The sequence below is a fragment of the Periplaneta americana genome, chromosome 4 (genome assembly GCF_040183065.1).
Source record: "Periplaneta americana isolate PAMFEO1 chromosome 4, P.americana_PAMFEO1_priV1, whole genome shotgun sequence".
Classification (NCBI taxonomy): Eukaryota; Metazoa; Arthropoda; class Insecta; order Blattodea; family Blattidae; genus Periplaneta; species Periplaneta americana.
In genome coordinates, this window is record NC_091120.1 from 61,097,685 (window position 1) to 61,111,435 (window position 13,751).

At 35.9% G+C, this 13,751-nt stretch overlaps 1 protein-coding gene across 1 annotated transcript in view; it reads left to right on the forward strand.

Moving 5' to 3' along the window:
• Positions 1-451: 451 nt before the first annotated feature.
• LOC138697839 (atrial natriuretic peptide receptor 1-like) overlaps positions 452-13,751 on the forward strand; it is a 2,249,689-nt gene continuing 2,236,389 nt past the window's right edge. Inside the window, exon 1 of the mRNA XM_069823402.1 lies at positions 452-2,878. Within this exon, the coding sequence (XP_069679503.1) occupies positions 2,699-2,878 (180 nt within the window). The 5' untranslated portion in view covers positions 452-2,698. The remainder of the gene's footprint in view (positions 2,879-13,751) is intronic.

The window sequence follows — 13,751 nt, forward strand, 5'->3', positions numbered from 1 at the left end:
AGTGCTTTTTTAATGGTATATCTTATATTAATATTATAGACCTGCTTGTGATACAAATATAAAACACGTGATAAATTATCACGTTGAGCGTGGAAGCTGGATCCTCTAGATTTGTAGCACCAAACGCTACTGTATGCATAAATTTTGTATAGAGAGTATATCGAAGTCTTGAGTACTCGTAGCTTTACACGTATGGAATCAGTTGTCGCCAGATGGTTTGTCACTACATTTCGTGCTTGTTATCTAGTTACTAAATTTATACACTTTTATCTCAACGTAAAGTGGTCGGTCACGAGAAAAACTGCCTTACCGACAACACTTTATCAGCCGGCGATACGTAGATGAGATTAGGCAGGTTGGGCGCCCCCCACTCCCACCCGCGCGCTCTTGCCGGCGCGCTGGACGGCCGGGTCGGGCTCGCGTGGTCGCTCCTCAGTGATCGACTCCTGCCGTCACCGCGCGCGCACTACGTGCCAGTGCCGGTCAGTGGGGACCATGTGTCCGTCGTGTGCGAACCGCCTCGCTGTGGACTCCCCACCTCGCAGCCCTACTATCAACGTATGGCTTGTGACGTATCGCCGACGTGCTATACAACTGCTCGTCTGTAACTTACACACGAAGTCCATATGATTGCCATAACTTAACATCCGTTTTCTCTATAATATGTAATGTCTCAAGCAGTAATTAGTGTCTTTTAAAATTGGGAATATCCCAGTAAGGAAAATGCTTCAATTTAAAGCAGTGCAAAGTAATTAAAAAAACTGTTCGTGTTCATTAAATATATTATAACGAAGGTTATTTACGGCCAGTAGGTACATTATTGTGATTAAGTAGGGGTCTTCATGACTGTCTTAGCAAAGATTTATTCTCCCACTGTCGTACTAAAAATTATTTAAATAACATTTCTTCATAAAGCAACATACGATGCAAACAGTTTTACTGATTTCGTATATGCCGTAAATTCACTTCAGTAACTATTAACACACGTGTTGAAGACGAGACATGTTTCAACGTAAAAGCATATACGTAAATATGACAGCCTGTTTCAATATAAAGTGGATGTTAATTGATTTACACAGTTATAATTTATGCATCGAATGAAATTCCAGTGAAATTACAGTTTCTAATTAAAAATCGTTTAAGGGAACAGTGTTTCCGGTTAATTTACAAGCATTTCACTATAAAAAATGTACTCTCTTTAAGCATGTGAAATATTTCCACGTGTTAGTAAAAACTTCATTTAGTGTCTTGAGTCTAAATCTGTCTTCCAACGTACCCATTAATTAAATGGGTCTTCAATGTTAATAGACTTGATAAATAGAATATTCGTCCTGATATGTAAACAGAAATTATCTTGTCAGTAAACACTTCATGATAAGAGATTTTTAAATGGACTCGAGATGGCGAAAGTGTGTTAAACGGAATTGGTGAAATTGAAATGCATTCAGTGTTAACGGGACGGTCGGATTTAATTAAGATGTCTGGAGATGAACCAACTTTCTTCGCGTTTACGATTGAAATTACTTGTAAATTTCCCGTTGGTAGGAATACAGTTCTCTGCAATCGAAGTGACAAGTGATTTTGAAACAGTTTCTACTATCTCAGTTGGAGATAAAGTATCTGCTGTGTGCGGAGTGAGCCTTTTATATTAATGGTGGAGTGTAAAGACAGTTGGTGGCTTCTATAACGAATAAAAAGATTACTATTGCGATCTGATAGGGATTTAATATTATGCAGAGTCTGTCCGCAATAATAATCAGCCACCAAGAGTTTAATATTGCTTCGAAAGAGCTGACGGTACTTCATTAAGTGAGGAAATTTAATCAAGTTTTGTGTACTTAAAGAATTGTTGCCTAACCATATGTTAGTTGATATATAAAGCATTATATCGAGATTGATTTTAATTAAGATTTTTTCGAGTGAGTGTGGAGAAGAAATCAAATAGTGTTCTGCAATGCGGTGTTATCTTATAAAATCTCTCTGTGAAACACAGGTGGCATTATACCTTTCAGGCCATCAAGGAGTGCAACGTGAGTGTCTCCGGGGCATTATTGAAGCGTTTAAAGTGTGCGTAGCTGATCTCAATTTCACCTGACGTTTTGTGTCGCTTAAGAAAGGTAGCTTTGAACAGTAGTGTCACTATATATCGTAATGTGTAATTAATCGTTGTGAACTTTCGTTTATAAAGAAATAAGAACTGAAAACATTGTGTGTACAATTAAACACTGATTTATTTAGGGGAAAGATTGCCTCAAATTATACAACATTTTTTAAACTAAAGAAACAGTAATAGTGTAGTATTTTATTGTTAAATGTTGACCACATTTGTTATATTTTAAAGATAACATTTATTAATAATTAGATTAAGTGCTCTCTCGAATGAAACACATCGATTTTCGCGTTTTAAAAATCAAACTACATAACTGTAAATTATACTAAATAGAATCTTTTCGCGAGTTTTAATTAAATAACAGGCAACGTCACTACTAGGTGGCATTTTCGTGTGTATAAATAACAATTTTATCGCGGGGGTTAGAAGTACAATAAAACAATACCACCGGTAGCATTCACTACTATTGGTTCCATTTGATTGCTGCAATTGGAAATAAACTGAGAGCTGGTTTCCGGCAGTGTAAACATAATAACGGGCGGTCTGTGCTGTTTTCTTGCTGAGTGCTAATTTCGATTTGTTGTGGTGATGGTGTGTTCCGCGGCGCACGGCGTGTGTTTCATCATAACGTACCTCTTCTTCCTCCTCTTCGTCATGGAGCCCTCAGCACAGAGTGTAAACAACTCGATGAGCGGTCTTAAATCGCTTGGCAATCCAAATCAGTCCTGCCTGGATTCGGACGCTGCTGATATGGAGCGAGTCTGTCAAGTAAGTATCTTGTACATTACTTCCTGCTTTTAGAAGTAACAGTCGTAATATAGGCCGTGATGTTTTAACGTAGACATTTAATTGAATAGTTATTACTTTTTAGTGGGTTATTTTACGACGCTTTATCGACTGCTGTGGTTATCTAGCGTCTGAATGATAGGAAGGTAATAATGCCGACGAAATAAGTCCAGGGTCTAATGACGAAAGTTACCCAGCTCTTATTGGGTTCAGGAAAAACCGCGGAAAACTCTCAACCAGGTAACTTGCCCCAATCAGGATTTGCCCGCTCGTTTGACGGTCATTGACATATACTCCACAGTTTATTCAATAGTTGTTTTTACGGCACAGCATGGAAACATGCGTCTATAGCTAAGCAACAGTAGGACAAGGACTGTGATAACTTACAAGGTTAGATTGGGTTAGGTGAGGGGATAACTGAGTTACAGGAGGTCGAGGCATGTGACAAGGTTAGAGTGGATTAGGTGAGAGGATAGCTGCGAGATAGGAGGTCGAGGACTGTGGCAAGGTTAGATGAAGTGACGCATTTTGAGTGGGTTAAATGGGAGATATAAGTGACAGCTGACAAGGACTGTGATAAGATCGAGTCATATGAGCGGAGGGTTAAATGAAGGGGGCTGAAGACTGAAACAAATTTTGAGTGGGTTAGTTGAAGATATAGCAAAATGATAAGAGGCTGAGGACTGTGACAAATTTTGAGTGGGTTATGTGAAGGGATAGCAAAATGATAGGAGGCTGCGGACTGTGACAAATTTTGTGTGGGTTATGTGAAGGGATAGCAAAATGATAGGAGGCTAGGACTGTGACAAATTTTGAGTGGATTAGGTGAAGGGATAGCAAAATGATAGGAGGCTGCGGACTGTGACAAATTTTGAGTGAATTAGGTGAAGGGATAGCAAAATGATAGGAGGCTAGGACTGTGACAAATTGTGAGTGAATTAGGTGAAGGGATAGCAAAATGATAGGAGGCTGCGGACTGTGACAAATTTTGAGTGAATTAGGTGAAGGGATAGCAAAATGATAGGAGGCTAGGACTGTGACAAATTTTGAGTGGATTAGGTGAAGGGATAGCAAAATGATAGGAGGCTAGGATTGTGACAAATTTTGAGTGAATTAGGTGAAGGGATAGCAAAATGATAGGAGGCTAGGACTGTGACAAATTTTGAGTGAATTAGGTGAAGGGATAGCAAAATAATAGGAGGCTAGGACTGTGACAAATTTTGAGTGAATTAGGTGAAGGGATAGCAAAATGATAGGAGGCTGCGGACTGTGACAAATTTTGAGTAGATTATGTGAAGTGATAGCAAAATGATAGGAGGCTGGGACTGCGACAAATTTTTAATGGGTTAGATGTGATAGATAAATGTCATGAGACCAGGACTCTGATAAGATTAAAATGAGTCAATTGAGGGAGAGTTAGATGACAGGAGGCTGAGGACTGTGGCAAATTTTGAGTGGGTTACGTGTTGGGATAGCTAAGCGGCAGGACGTCGAGGCGTGTGACAAGGTGACAAGGGTTAGATGAGAGGATATCTAAGTGGCAAGAGGCCGAGGACTGTAACAAGATTAGAAGGGGATGGATAAGTAACAGGAGGCGAGGAATATCACAAGGTTAGAGCGGGTTAGGTGAGGAGATAACTAAGTGATGGGAGTCTGAGGACTGTGAGAAATTTTCAGTTGGTTATATTAGGGAATAGACAAGTGACAAGAGATCGAGGAGTGAGACAAGTTAGAATGGTTCAGATGAGGGGATAGCTAAGTAACAGGAGGTCGAATACTGTGACAAAGTTAGAGTGGGTTGCATGAGGGAATATCTAAGCGACAGGGCATCGAGACGTATGACAAGTTTAGAGTGGATTAGATGAGAGGATATCTAAGTGGCAAGAGGCCTAGGACTGTAACAAGGTTAGATCGGGTTATATGAGCGAATGGCTAAGTTATGGAAGTCTGAGGACTGTGATAAATTTTTAGTTGTTTATAATAGGGGGGTAGAGAAGTGACAGAAGATCGAGGAATTTGATAAGTTAGAGTGATTTAGATGACGAGATAAGTAATAGGAGATCGTATATTTGACAAAGTTAAATTGGGTTAGATGAGGGGATAGATAAGTTATAGGAAGCTGAGCACTGTGGCAAGGTTAGAGTGAGTTAGATGTGTTGATAGCTAAGCAATAAAAGGCTAAGGACCGTGACAAATTCTGAGTGACAGGAGGGAGTACTGTGAGGTGACAAGTTTTGAGTGGGTTAGGTGAGGGGATTGGTAAGTGACAATAGACCGAAGACAATGTCAAGGTTATAATAGGTTGTATTAGGGAAAAGATAAGTGACATATAAGCTTTATTGCATTGTCACTTCTTTTCATGTTTATCTACTGGACCTATATATTCTAGCAAGTAAATATCGCTCGAAATGTCTTTATATTTAATAAATTCTCACATTTTAAGCATAGTGATATTAAAAATAATGTTTTAGAGCAAATTTTGCATCCACTAAAACCATGTACCCCTTTCGTACAGAATCACCATGTTTAATCTTCAGTCGGCGTATGTTCAGGATGAGACAGACGCTTTTACCAGCTGTTTACTCGCATTGAATTACTATGAGGAATGGCTAAATTGATATTTAACAATTACTTAGCGACGCTAAATCAACTGTAATGATTCTAACTTCGGTGGAATTAGCAACATCGTGATTATATAGAAGGGATGAGTTCGAGAATTCGTAATGGAATTAACTCACATTTGGGAGAAACTTTGGAAGAAATCCAATAACGTAATCAGCTCAGGCGGTATTCGAACCCACGTCCGGAAGCAGTATCTGAGTACGATCCCCACTTAGTAACTCTTAGACCACGCCGGTCGCAACGAAAATGTATTTTCAGAAAAGGCTAATTCATGCTGGTAAAAAAAAAACTCCAGTGTTCCGTATTTATGTAATAAAAGGGGAATAGACTGTTGTGGTATTATAATTTAATCATGCTAATGAAGCATATCATTATCATAAAGAGCACGGATTAAGCCCTAAGGGCTGTTCCATCTTCATGTGTAATTTAAGAATACTGTTTAAATTTAAAGTTGATCATTCCATCTCTTCTTAGATTGATCGACTCTTCCTCCGAGGTTGCGCTCGAACGCGATTTCGAATCCGTCTTTATTAGATGATTTTTTTTTATAGGTTTTGCTCAAAGAATGTCGGGTAATATAATGAAGAAATCCTTGTACTCATCCTGTCAAAATACTTTACTATCTCGATATCACATGTATAGACCTGTAAGTTTGGTAGTTCATAATATGTACATCCTATATATAGGCTAAACCGTAAGTAAATTAATTAATTTCACATGATATTTTTTCAATATTTCAAACAAAAACGTTTAATACAATAAATGCTCGTTTTTTGCTTCCTTTTCAAGATAAAAATTGTTTTATATGAAACATTTCATAACGTGTTTTGGGAAAACCATTGATTTGATTCCCAATATACTCACTCAATTTAAGAGAGCAGTGTATTATGATAATGAATGATTGAAAGAATTTTAGTTTTGTCCTTTAAATGTGCAGAAATTTGATCCGAACAAATATAACCTTTCAAAATTCTTTTCCAGAACGAAAAGTTATACAACTTGATTACACAACTTTTAACACTCTGAAATTAATGACATTACTTATGGTTCACCCTGTGTTTTGGAGTAACAGTTGAATGGATGTTAGATAAAATATCGAAATTATATTTTTATTCTTATCAGGAATTGGATATTTCGGTCCGTTCATCGTGCAAAACTCTTGGTGAAGATTTTAGATCAACATTAGACACAAGTCATAACCATTGCTTCCTACAGCTTAAAGCTAAAAAGAAATCGACCATCGTTGTGAAATGGAGATATATTTCTACTAAATCATTGTGATATATTTCTCTTCTTGTTTGAGGATGCTAAAGGCTGGGTAATATATTGATGAATACACATTTACTAGTTACATTCATGGAACTTTAGTTTCCGACTACATTTTATTCGCTTCTCTACTAGTTTTTTCTGTTTGTTTAATACTATAAATCTTCATCGTACCAGGGATGTTAGTTTCTCAGTGTACACTTGGTTTTCCTAGTTTAAAAAGAGATTTATCTTCATTCTGTTATCCTTTTAAACTACAGAGAGTACCACTGTGTATTACTGCCTTTAACGATAACTGATCTAATTTTATTTATATTTTACTGTGACGGGTAGGGGATGTGGTTTTTTTTAAGAATGAAAATAAAACATTTAAATAAACATTTAATATTAAGGAAATTATATTTAAGGGCTAGTTAACCTCGTGTTTCGAGGCTGCCTTGGGCGTGGGTTTAAATACGTTTGGGCGGATTATCCGGTAGGGATTTTTCTGTTGTTTTCCTGAACTGTAAAGCGAATTTCAAGTATAGCTTGGCATATCTCGGATCATCTTGCCAAGTACCATCTCACTGTTAACCAATTCTACCGAGGTAGATGACCTTAGAGTTACAACAGTGTTTTTAGGGATGTATTAAAAATAATACTGGAATACTGGATATAAATTATAAATATAAAATATGGCCTATGTGATACAGGATTATGCAAATTATTGCTATTGCTTTTTTTCTAATGACGTGGAGCGTTTAAGGGGAGACTTCACTGAAAATCATGAAAATTTTCCAAAATGTTTTTATTGACAATATGTACAATAGTGGCAAAAAAACCGGACCGACCCTTGTAGCGATTTCAGAGCCTTATTCACTCCAGAGCACGATAGACTGGTAACTAAGACTTTCGTGGTTCGAATCCTGTCTTACTCAAATTTATTCCAAATACTTGTCGATTGCCGGTAAAATTCATGTTTCTGGGAATAATAAGTTAATTAAGTAGGCCTAGTAAAATATTGCTGCAATCGAAAAGTATTGGGAATAAAATTGAGTAAGGAACAAAAAAAGTTTCCTTTCCAGGCAGGATTCGAACCACGAAAGTCTTAGTTACCAGTCTATCGTGCTCTGAGTGAACAAGGCTCTGAAATCCGTTATAAGTGTCGGTCCGGTTTTTTTTGCCATTACTGTACATTTTCATACCCCAAGTGGATTTAATTCAATTCTGATTACAAGTATGTTTAACATTTTTTTAAATTAACGTAGAAGAGCTGTCAAAATTATTTTTTCTTTAAAGAATTCTTTTTTACTAATTTCTGATTACAAATCTAGTAACTTTTTGTTCTAAAGTTGGTCTCCTGAAGTTACTAGATGAATATAGCGGAGGAGAATTTTAATAGGTATGTGTTCATTTTACTTTAAAATCCATTTTTTGTAAGTTTATTTTTCTTGATTCAACACCATCTTTTTTATGCCAAATATTAATCAATCTCGATGAAGTTGTTACTGCAAATATTTATGAGGTAGCTGTATGTTTCTGTGCATTTATTTGGTAAGAAATGCTGCTAGTTTATTTTACTAATATTTATTTTATGAATTATAGAAAAAATATTTTCAAAAAATGTTTTGGAAGCGAATAAATGTGATATTTCATAAAATGAATTCATAGCAGTGATTATATATATATATATATATATCTTGTGAATGTATTATTCAACCAAGGCCAGTGCAGCCCGGAGCCGTGGCGCTACTGCCCCTACGTTCGTAATACTGCATCGCGATAGTTCACATTACGCCCGCGGCTCCACTCGCCTTGGTCGAGTAATAACAAAAAAAAGGAAGCTTAAAAATTGAGATAGAACTAACGCGCTCACTCCTATAGTAGTTGATACAAAATCGTTAAATAATCAACTAAAATAATTATCTTTTAAACATTTCTTAATTTATTATCAAAATATTAAAGCTTATTATGCGGGTATACTTACTAATTTTTCTCATCAGAAGTAATTGCTAAATTACTATAAATTAGTTTAAGAGACCATTACTTGCTTTCAGTCATCTGCTGGTTCGTTTATTTTTAAAATTCAAATAATTTATATATATTTGTTGGAATACTTTCAATTACAAATCTGAGGAATTTATTGGTCTGTCCGAGATCTAACCCTACTAAAGAGCGTCCTAAGGTTCTTACTGTAGGCTGATGTTTTATTAATTGCTTTGTCTGTTTTTTATCTGACATCCTCATGACATGAAGGAAATACTACTATCGATTGCAAAGGTGATGAGATAGGGTGAAGATGAACGACAGAGTAAACATACACACCTTCTCCAAGTTCTATATCTTTCTGTGAAAACGCTCTATCATAGTAAGTGACGTAATTCTCGCGCCAATATTTCAGAGTTGTATTCATTATGGTTACTAGGTAGATACAGTACGTGAGATATTCTTTCATCATGTGAAAATTCAGATGAAATATGTTGTCAAGATTAGGTCTATTTCTTTCTTCAGGATGTAGTGTATAGTTCTTCCAATTGCCACCTTATTATTGTTAAGACCGAGGTAACATAAACAAAACCCTTAAAGTTCCAATAATTCACCATCTATATGTTGTGTATTGTATGGTTTTCTGTGGAAATCAGAACCATTTGATTTCAAACTTCTGTATTTCGACCTACAAGAGTGAAATATTGTAACGATTTGAAATATAAGGTTAACTCTGATGTCACTCGTAGTACCATGAAAAAAGAAGTGTAAGATGAACTTCGTGCGACGTGATTTTCCACGCTGCATCTCGCTCCATTTTCTATTTAATTTATCTCGAGGTTTTCGACACGGTTGTCTCCCTCCTATATAGTAGCTAGTGTTGTAATGAGTAGCATTAACACTGAGCGAATGAGGTAATTAGGGGGTAATGTTCTTTTTGTATTTATTGTGTCTTTTTTTCTATTTGTATTTTACTGCGTGTGTATGTTTTTTTATGTATTACCTTTATATTTATTAGTTGGATTACTTGGTGCAGTTTCAATAAAGAATTGAATTGTTTATATATATATGTATATATATGTGTATATATATATATATATATATATATATGTTTCACTGTGTTCTTTTTCTTTTCATATCTTACATTTATTTTATTTTTATTATTTTTGTGTAATTATGATAATTAATGATAACGGTAGTAATAATAATAACTGTTGTTTTAATATTTTATTATTAGTAGTATTATTTTTGTTTTCTTTGAAAATTCAAACTGTGCATAGTTATAGCACGAATGGCCGTACGGGCTCGTGCGAAGGATCTTGTGTACATGAGTTTGTATAATTTATTATGTATCAATAAATGCACTCCTATTTATCTATCTATCTATCTATCTATCTATCTATCTATCTATCTATCTATCTATCTATCTATCTATCTATCTATCTGTCTGTCTGTCTGTCTGTCTGTCTGTCTGTCTGTCTGTCTGTCTGTCTGTCTGTCTGTCTGTCTGTCTGTCTGTCTGTCTGTCCGTCCGTCCGTCCGTCCGTCTGTCCGTCTGTCCGTCCGTCCGTCCGTCTAGTAAGTTACGTCTATTTTCTGCTTTTTCTCTTCAGAATTCTCTTAAGTTGCTTCAAAGGAACGGTAGAAAACGGAATGAGACATGTGATCAACAGGGTTGAAGCTCACATAGATTCTTGTTCACTGTTCCAAGTTTCCTTGCAAGGACGCGTGATTTAGAAGCGTAGGTCTAGACCACTGAGTTCGTCGGACACTATCCAAAATGCACCACAGGCGATGAATCTACCTTATACTCGTAATGATCGTGATGATGATTGAGAATTTAAAATAATTGTTTAAGGGGAGAATGCATGTATGTTTGGTGACAAATCTCAGTATTTATAACATTATAATCTAAAAAATCCAAGGATGATTAAAAACATTCTTATCTTCTAGTGTGCAAAATTACATGATTCTGCCTTAAATACATTCAGAGAACAAGGTACATAAATTGCACCAATTTAACATGGTGGAAATAGGCATCTACCGATACCTACATTCTCCCCTTAAGATTCAGAATAGTTTTGAAATCGCTGGAATTCAATTAAACATAAGATTAACATAAATATAAAAATGCAATTTTATTCACAAGAGAATGAAGTTTAATCCCACGATAGACATTTCCAATAGTTTCATTTCGATTGTTTTGGAACTTCGTCAATGTAGCAAATGAAATTATTCGAACCATTATTACGTGGTTCATTATTTTTTCTTTAGAAAGTGTGTTCTTACACTATCTTATTCTTATCATTCATTCACAGTTTTCTGCCCAAGGCAGGTGTTCCACTGCAAACTCAGAATTCTCCAATCTTTCCTGCTTTCTGCCTTCCTCTTTTTCTCCGCATATGATCCATATATCTTAATGTCGTCTAACATCTGATATCTTCTTCTGCTTCGAATTCTTCTCCCATTCACCATTCCTTCCAGAGCATCCTTCAGTAGGCAGTTTCTTATCAGAAGCAAATATTCTGATGGAGGCAGATAAAAAAGTTAAATTTTTTTCTTCCACCATGTTAATAATGTCAAAAGAAGTGCTTATACAAATTCTGGCCACTCGACCGCAATTACGAAGCCGTCCAGAAAGTGATTTTCCCTGGGGCCGTTTACAGAAAAAAACACAATTGCATGGAAAGATTTATTGAAAGGGCAATTCCATGTCAAATCAACACAAAAAAGTGGACTTTTCAACCAGACCACCTCAGATTTTCATTAAATTTGGTGGGATGGTAAAGAACCTTAAGTTAATTAATTATGTAACATTTTAGCTCTCAATAATGCACGATATCCATACAGCAATTCTGTCAATATGAGAAAAAATGTAAAAATGTCGCATACTACGTCAACAAAAATAATTCATAACTTCTCTTCTAATTGAGGTAGAATCTTAAACTTGGGCTTATTTTAAAGCTAAGGGATCATACGTTTCAATAAAAATAGGTTTGCATCAAAGAAATTAATTCTTTATTGAATGGTCACGTGAAACACATTTTAACATTGAATATCTATAAATGCGGATCATAAATTATTTCGCGAAAATTGTATGTTATAGAGGTAAGAGTATTCTCCCCTTGGTGTAAGTTTCATTTTGGAAACATTTCAGGAATATCAGTAAAGAAATATATCAGTGTATTGGTTTGTAGCACTTAAACCCATCTTACACCAACACTGCATGCGCGCGAGTTCGTACTTGTCTGATTATCTGCGTCGTCGATCTGTCAGACCGTCATGAGTAGCAGTTTATACAGTCTTCAATTTATACAAAACGTGCGATCTCTTTCAAGTGCATTGTCGTTAGTTTTTGTAGTATGTGATAGTTTTGTGCAATGTAATGGAGTCGCGTTTTAAGTTATAGGCCTATGTTTGCTGCAATCCCTTCGAGAAATCAGGGCATTGTAATTAGAGGAACAATTTAAAAAGTGTTATATCGTGGATACTTAATGTATTTCCTGATTTAAAACAGGAACAAAAGGTGTGCCCTATGTGTCGCAAAGAAAAAAAAAATAATATGATGCTATTACGCAGAATCTTCAGAATGACTCTAGTAATGAAGAATACGTCGATTCTACAGCAAATGTAAGTTAATTAAATACAAGTCTTTTTGACCAAGGTGTGTTCCTTATTAAACAAAAAAGGCTACATCAAGAGAAATATAGGGGAGAGTCGGGTAGTATCGGACAGTGCGCTTTTTTCATCTACCACCATATGGTAGTACCTGAATGACATGGTTACGTTTCTCTATGCGACATTACTGAAACGTAACCATGTCAATCAGGTACTATCATCGTGTGGTAGATGAAAGAAACTCACTGTCCGATACTACCCGACTCTCCCCTAAGAGACAGAAATTTGAAAATATTGTAAAAGATAAAGTTTTCGATATTAAAGACGCCGAGGAACCAGGACCTTTTTGATTCTGAAATTTTGTCTCAGTTGCAGGAAAATTTTCAAAATTCAGGTAAAAGTGAGAAAATCACCATTTTAACACTACTACTTAAAAGCTGGAGCGTAAATAATATAAAAAAGAGTTTCTTTCAGCTTTCGAATATATAATTCGGAAAGCAAAAGTCCTGGCAAAGGGAAAGGGAATTTTGTGTTCACCAAATCCGAAACCTGGAAAACCCTTGCTCGCGGCTGTTGCCGGTAAAGTTAAAGAATTCTGTTGTTCTGACGAGATAAGCAGAATGATGCCTGATAAGAAATATTTGTTGTGATTAAAGAATCAGGGAATAAATCACATGAGCAGAAATGAATTATATGCAGTGTTTAAAAGTTCTAACCCTGAAATGAAGGTAATATTCTCCAAATTTTTAGCTCTTAGACCAAGAAATTGTATTCTAGCTGGAGTTAGTGGAACTATACTGTCTGTGTTTGTGTCCTTATCAGAATGTAAAACTTATGCCGGAAGCAATTTATTAAATTTTAGGTCTACGTGGATTTCTAGAAAATTTTTCTTTATACCTTCCAACTTATTAACATTTCTTGGCTACTATGGTGTGCAATCCTCCTCATATAAATTTCTTGTTCAGGAAATGTACAAAATATCCTGAACCATTCAAAATAAGAGAGGGGTTAGAGAAATGTTTCGAATAAAACTTCAGTGAATCACTGACCTACAAGCAGTGGATGACGACTGACCGATCAACGCTTGAGACCATAATGAAACCCACAGACAAATTTTTCGACTGTCTCTTGGAGAAACTTAGTGATTTACTGACTCACTCATTTATATCATCTGAACAAAGTAAGTTTCTACGTGATATGAAATTATTTCTACAGTCATGCCAGCTTGTTGTGTTATGCGACTTCGCTGAAAACTATTTCGTAATCGAAGATGAAATTCAGTCATATCACAGGACTAATGTGCAGACAACCATTCATACTTTCGTAATATATTATAACGAATCGTCATCCGATACGGTCTCTCTTAAAAATCTGGTAATAATTT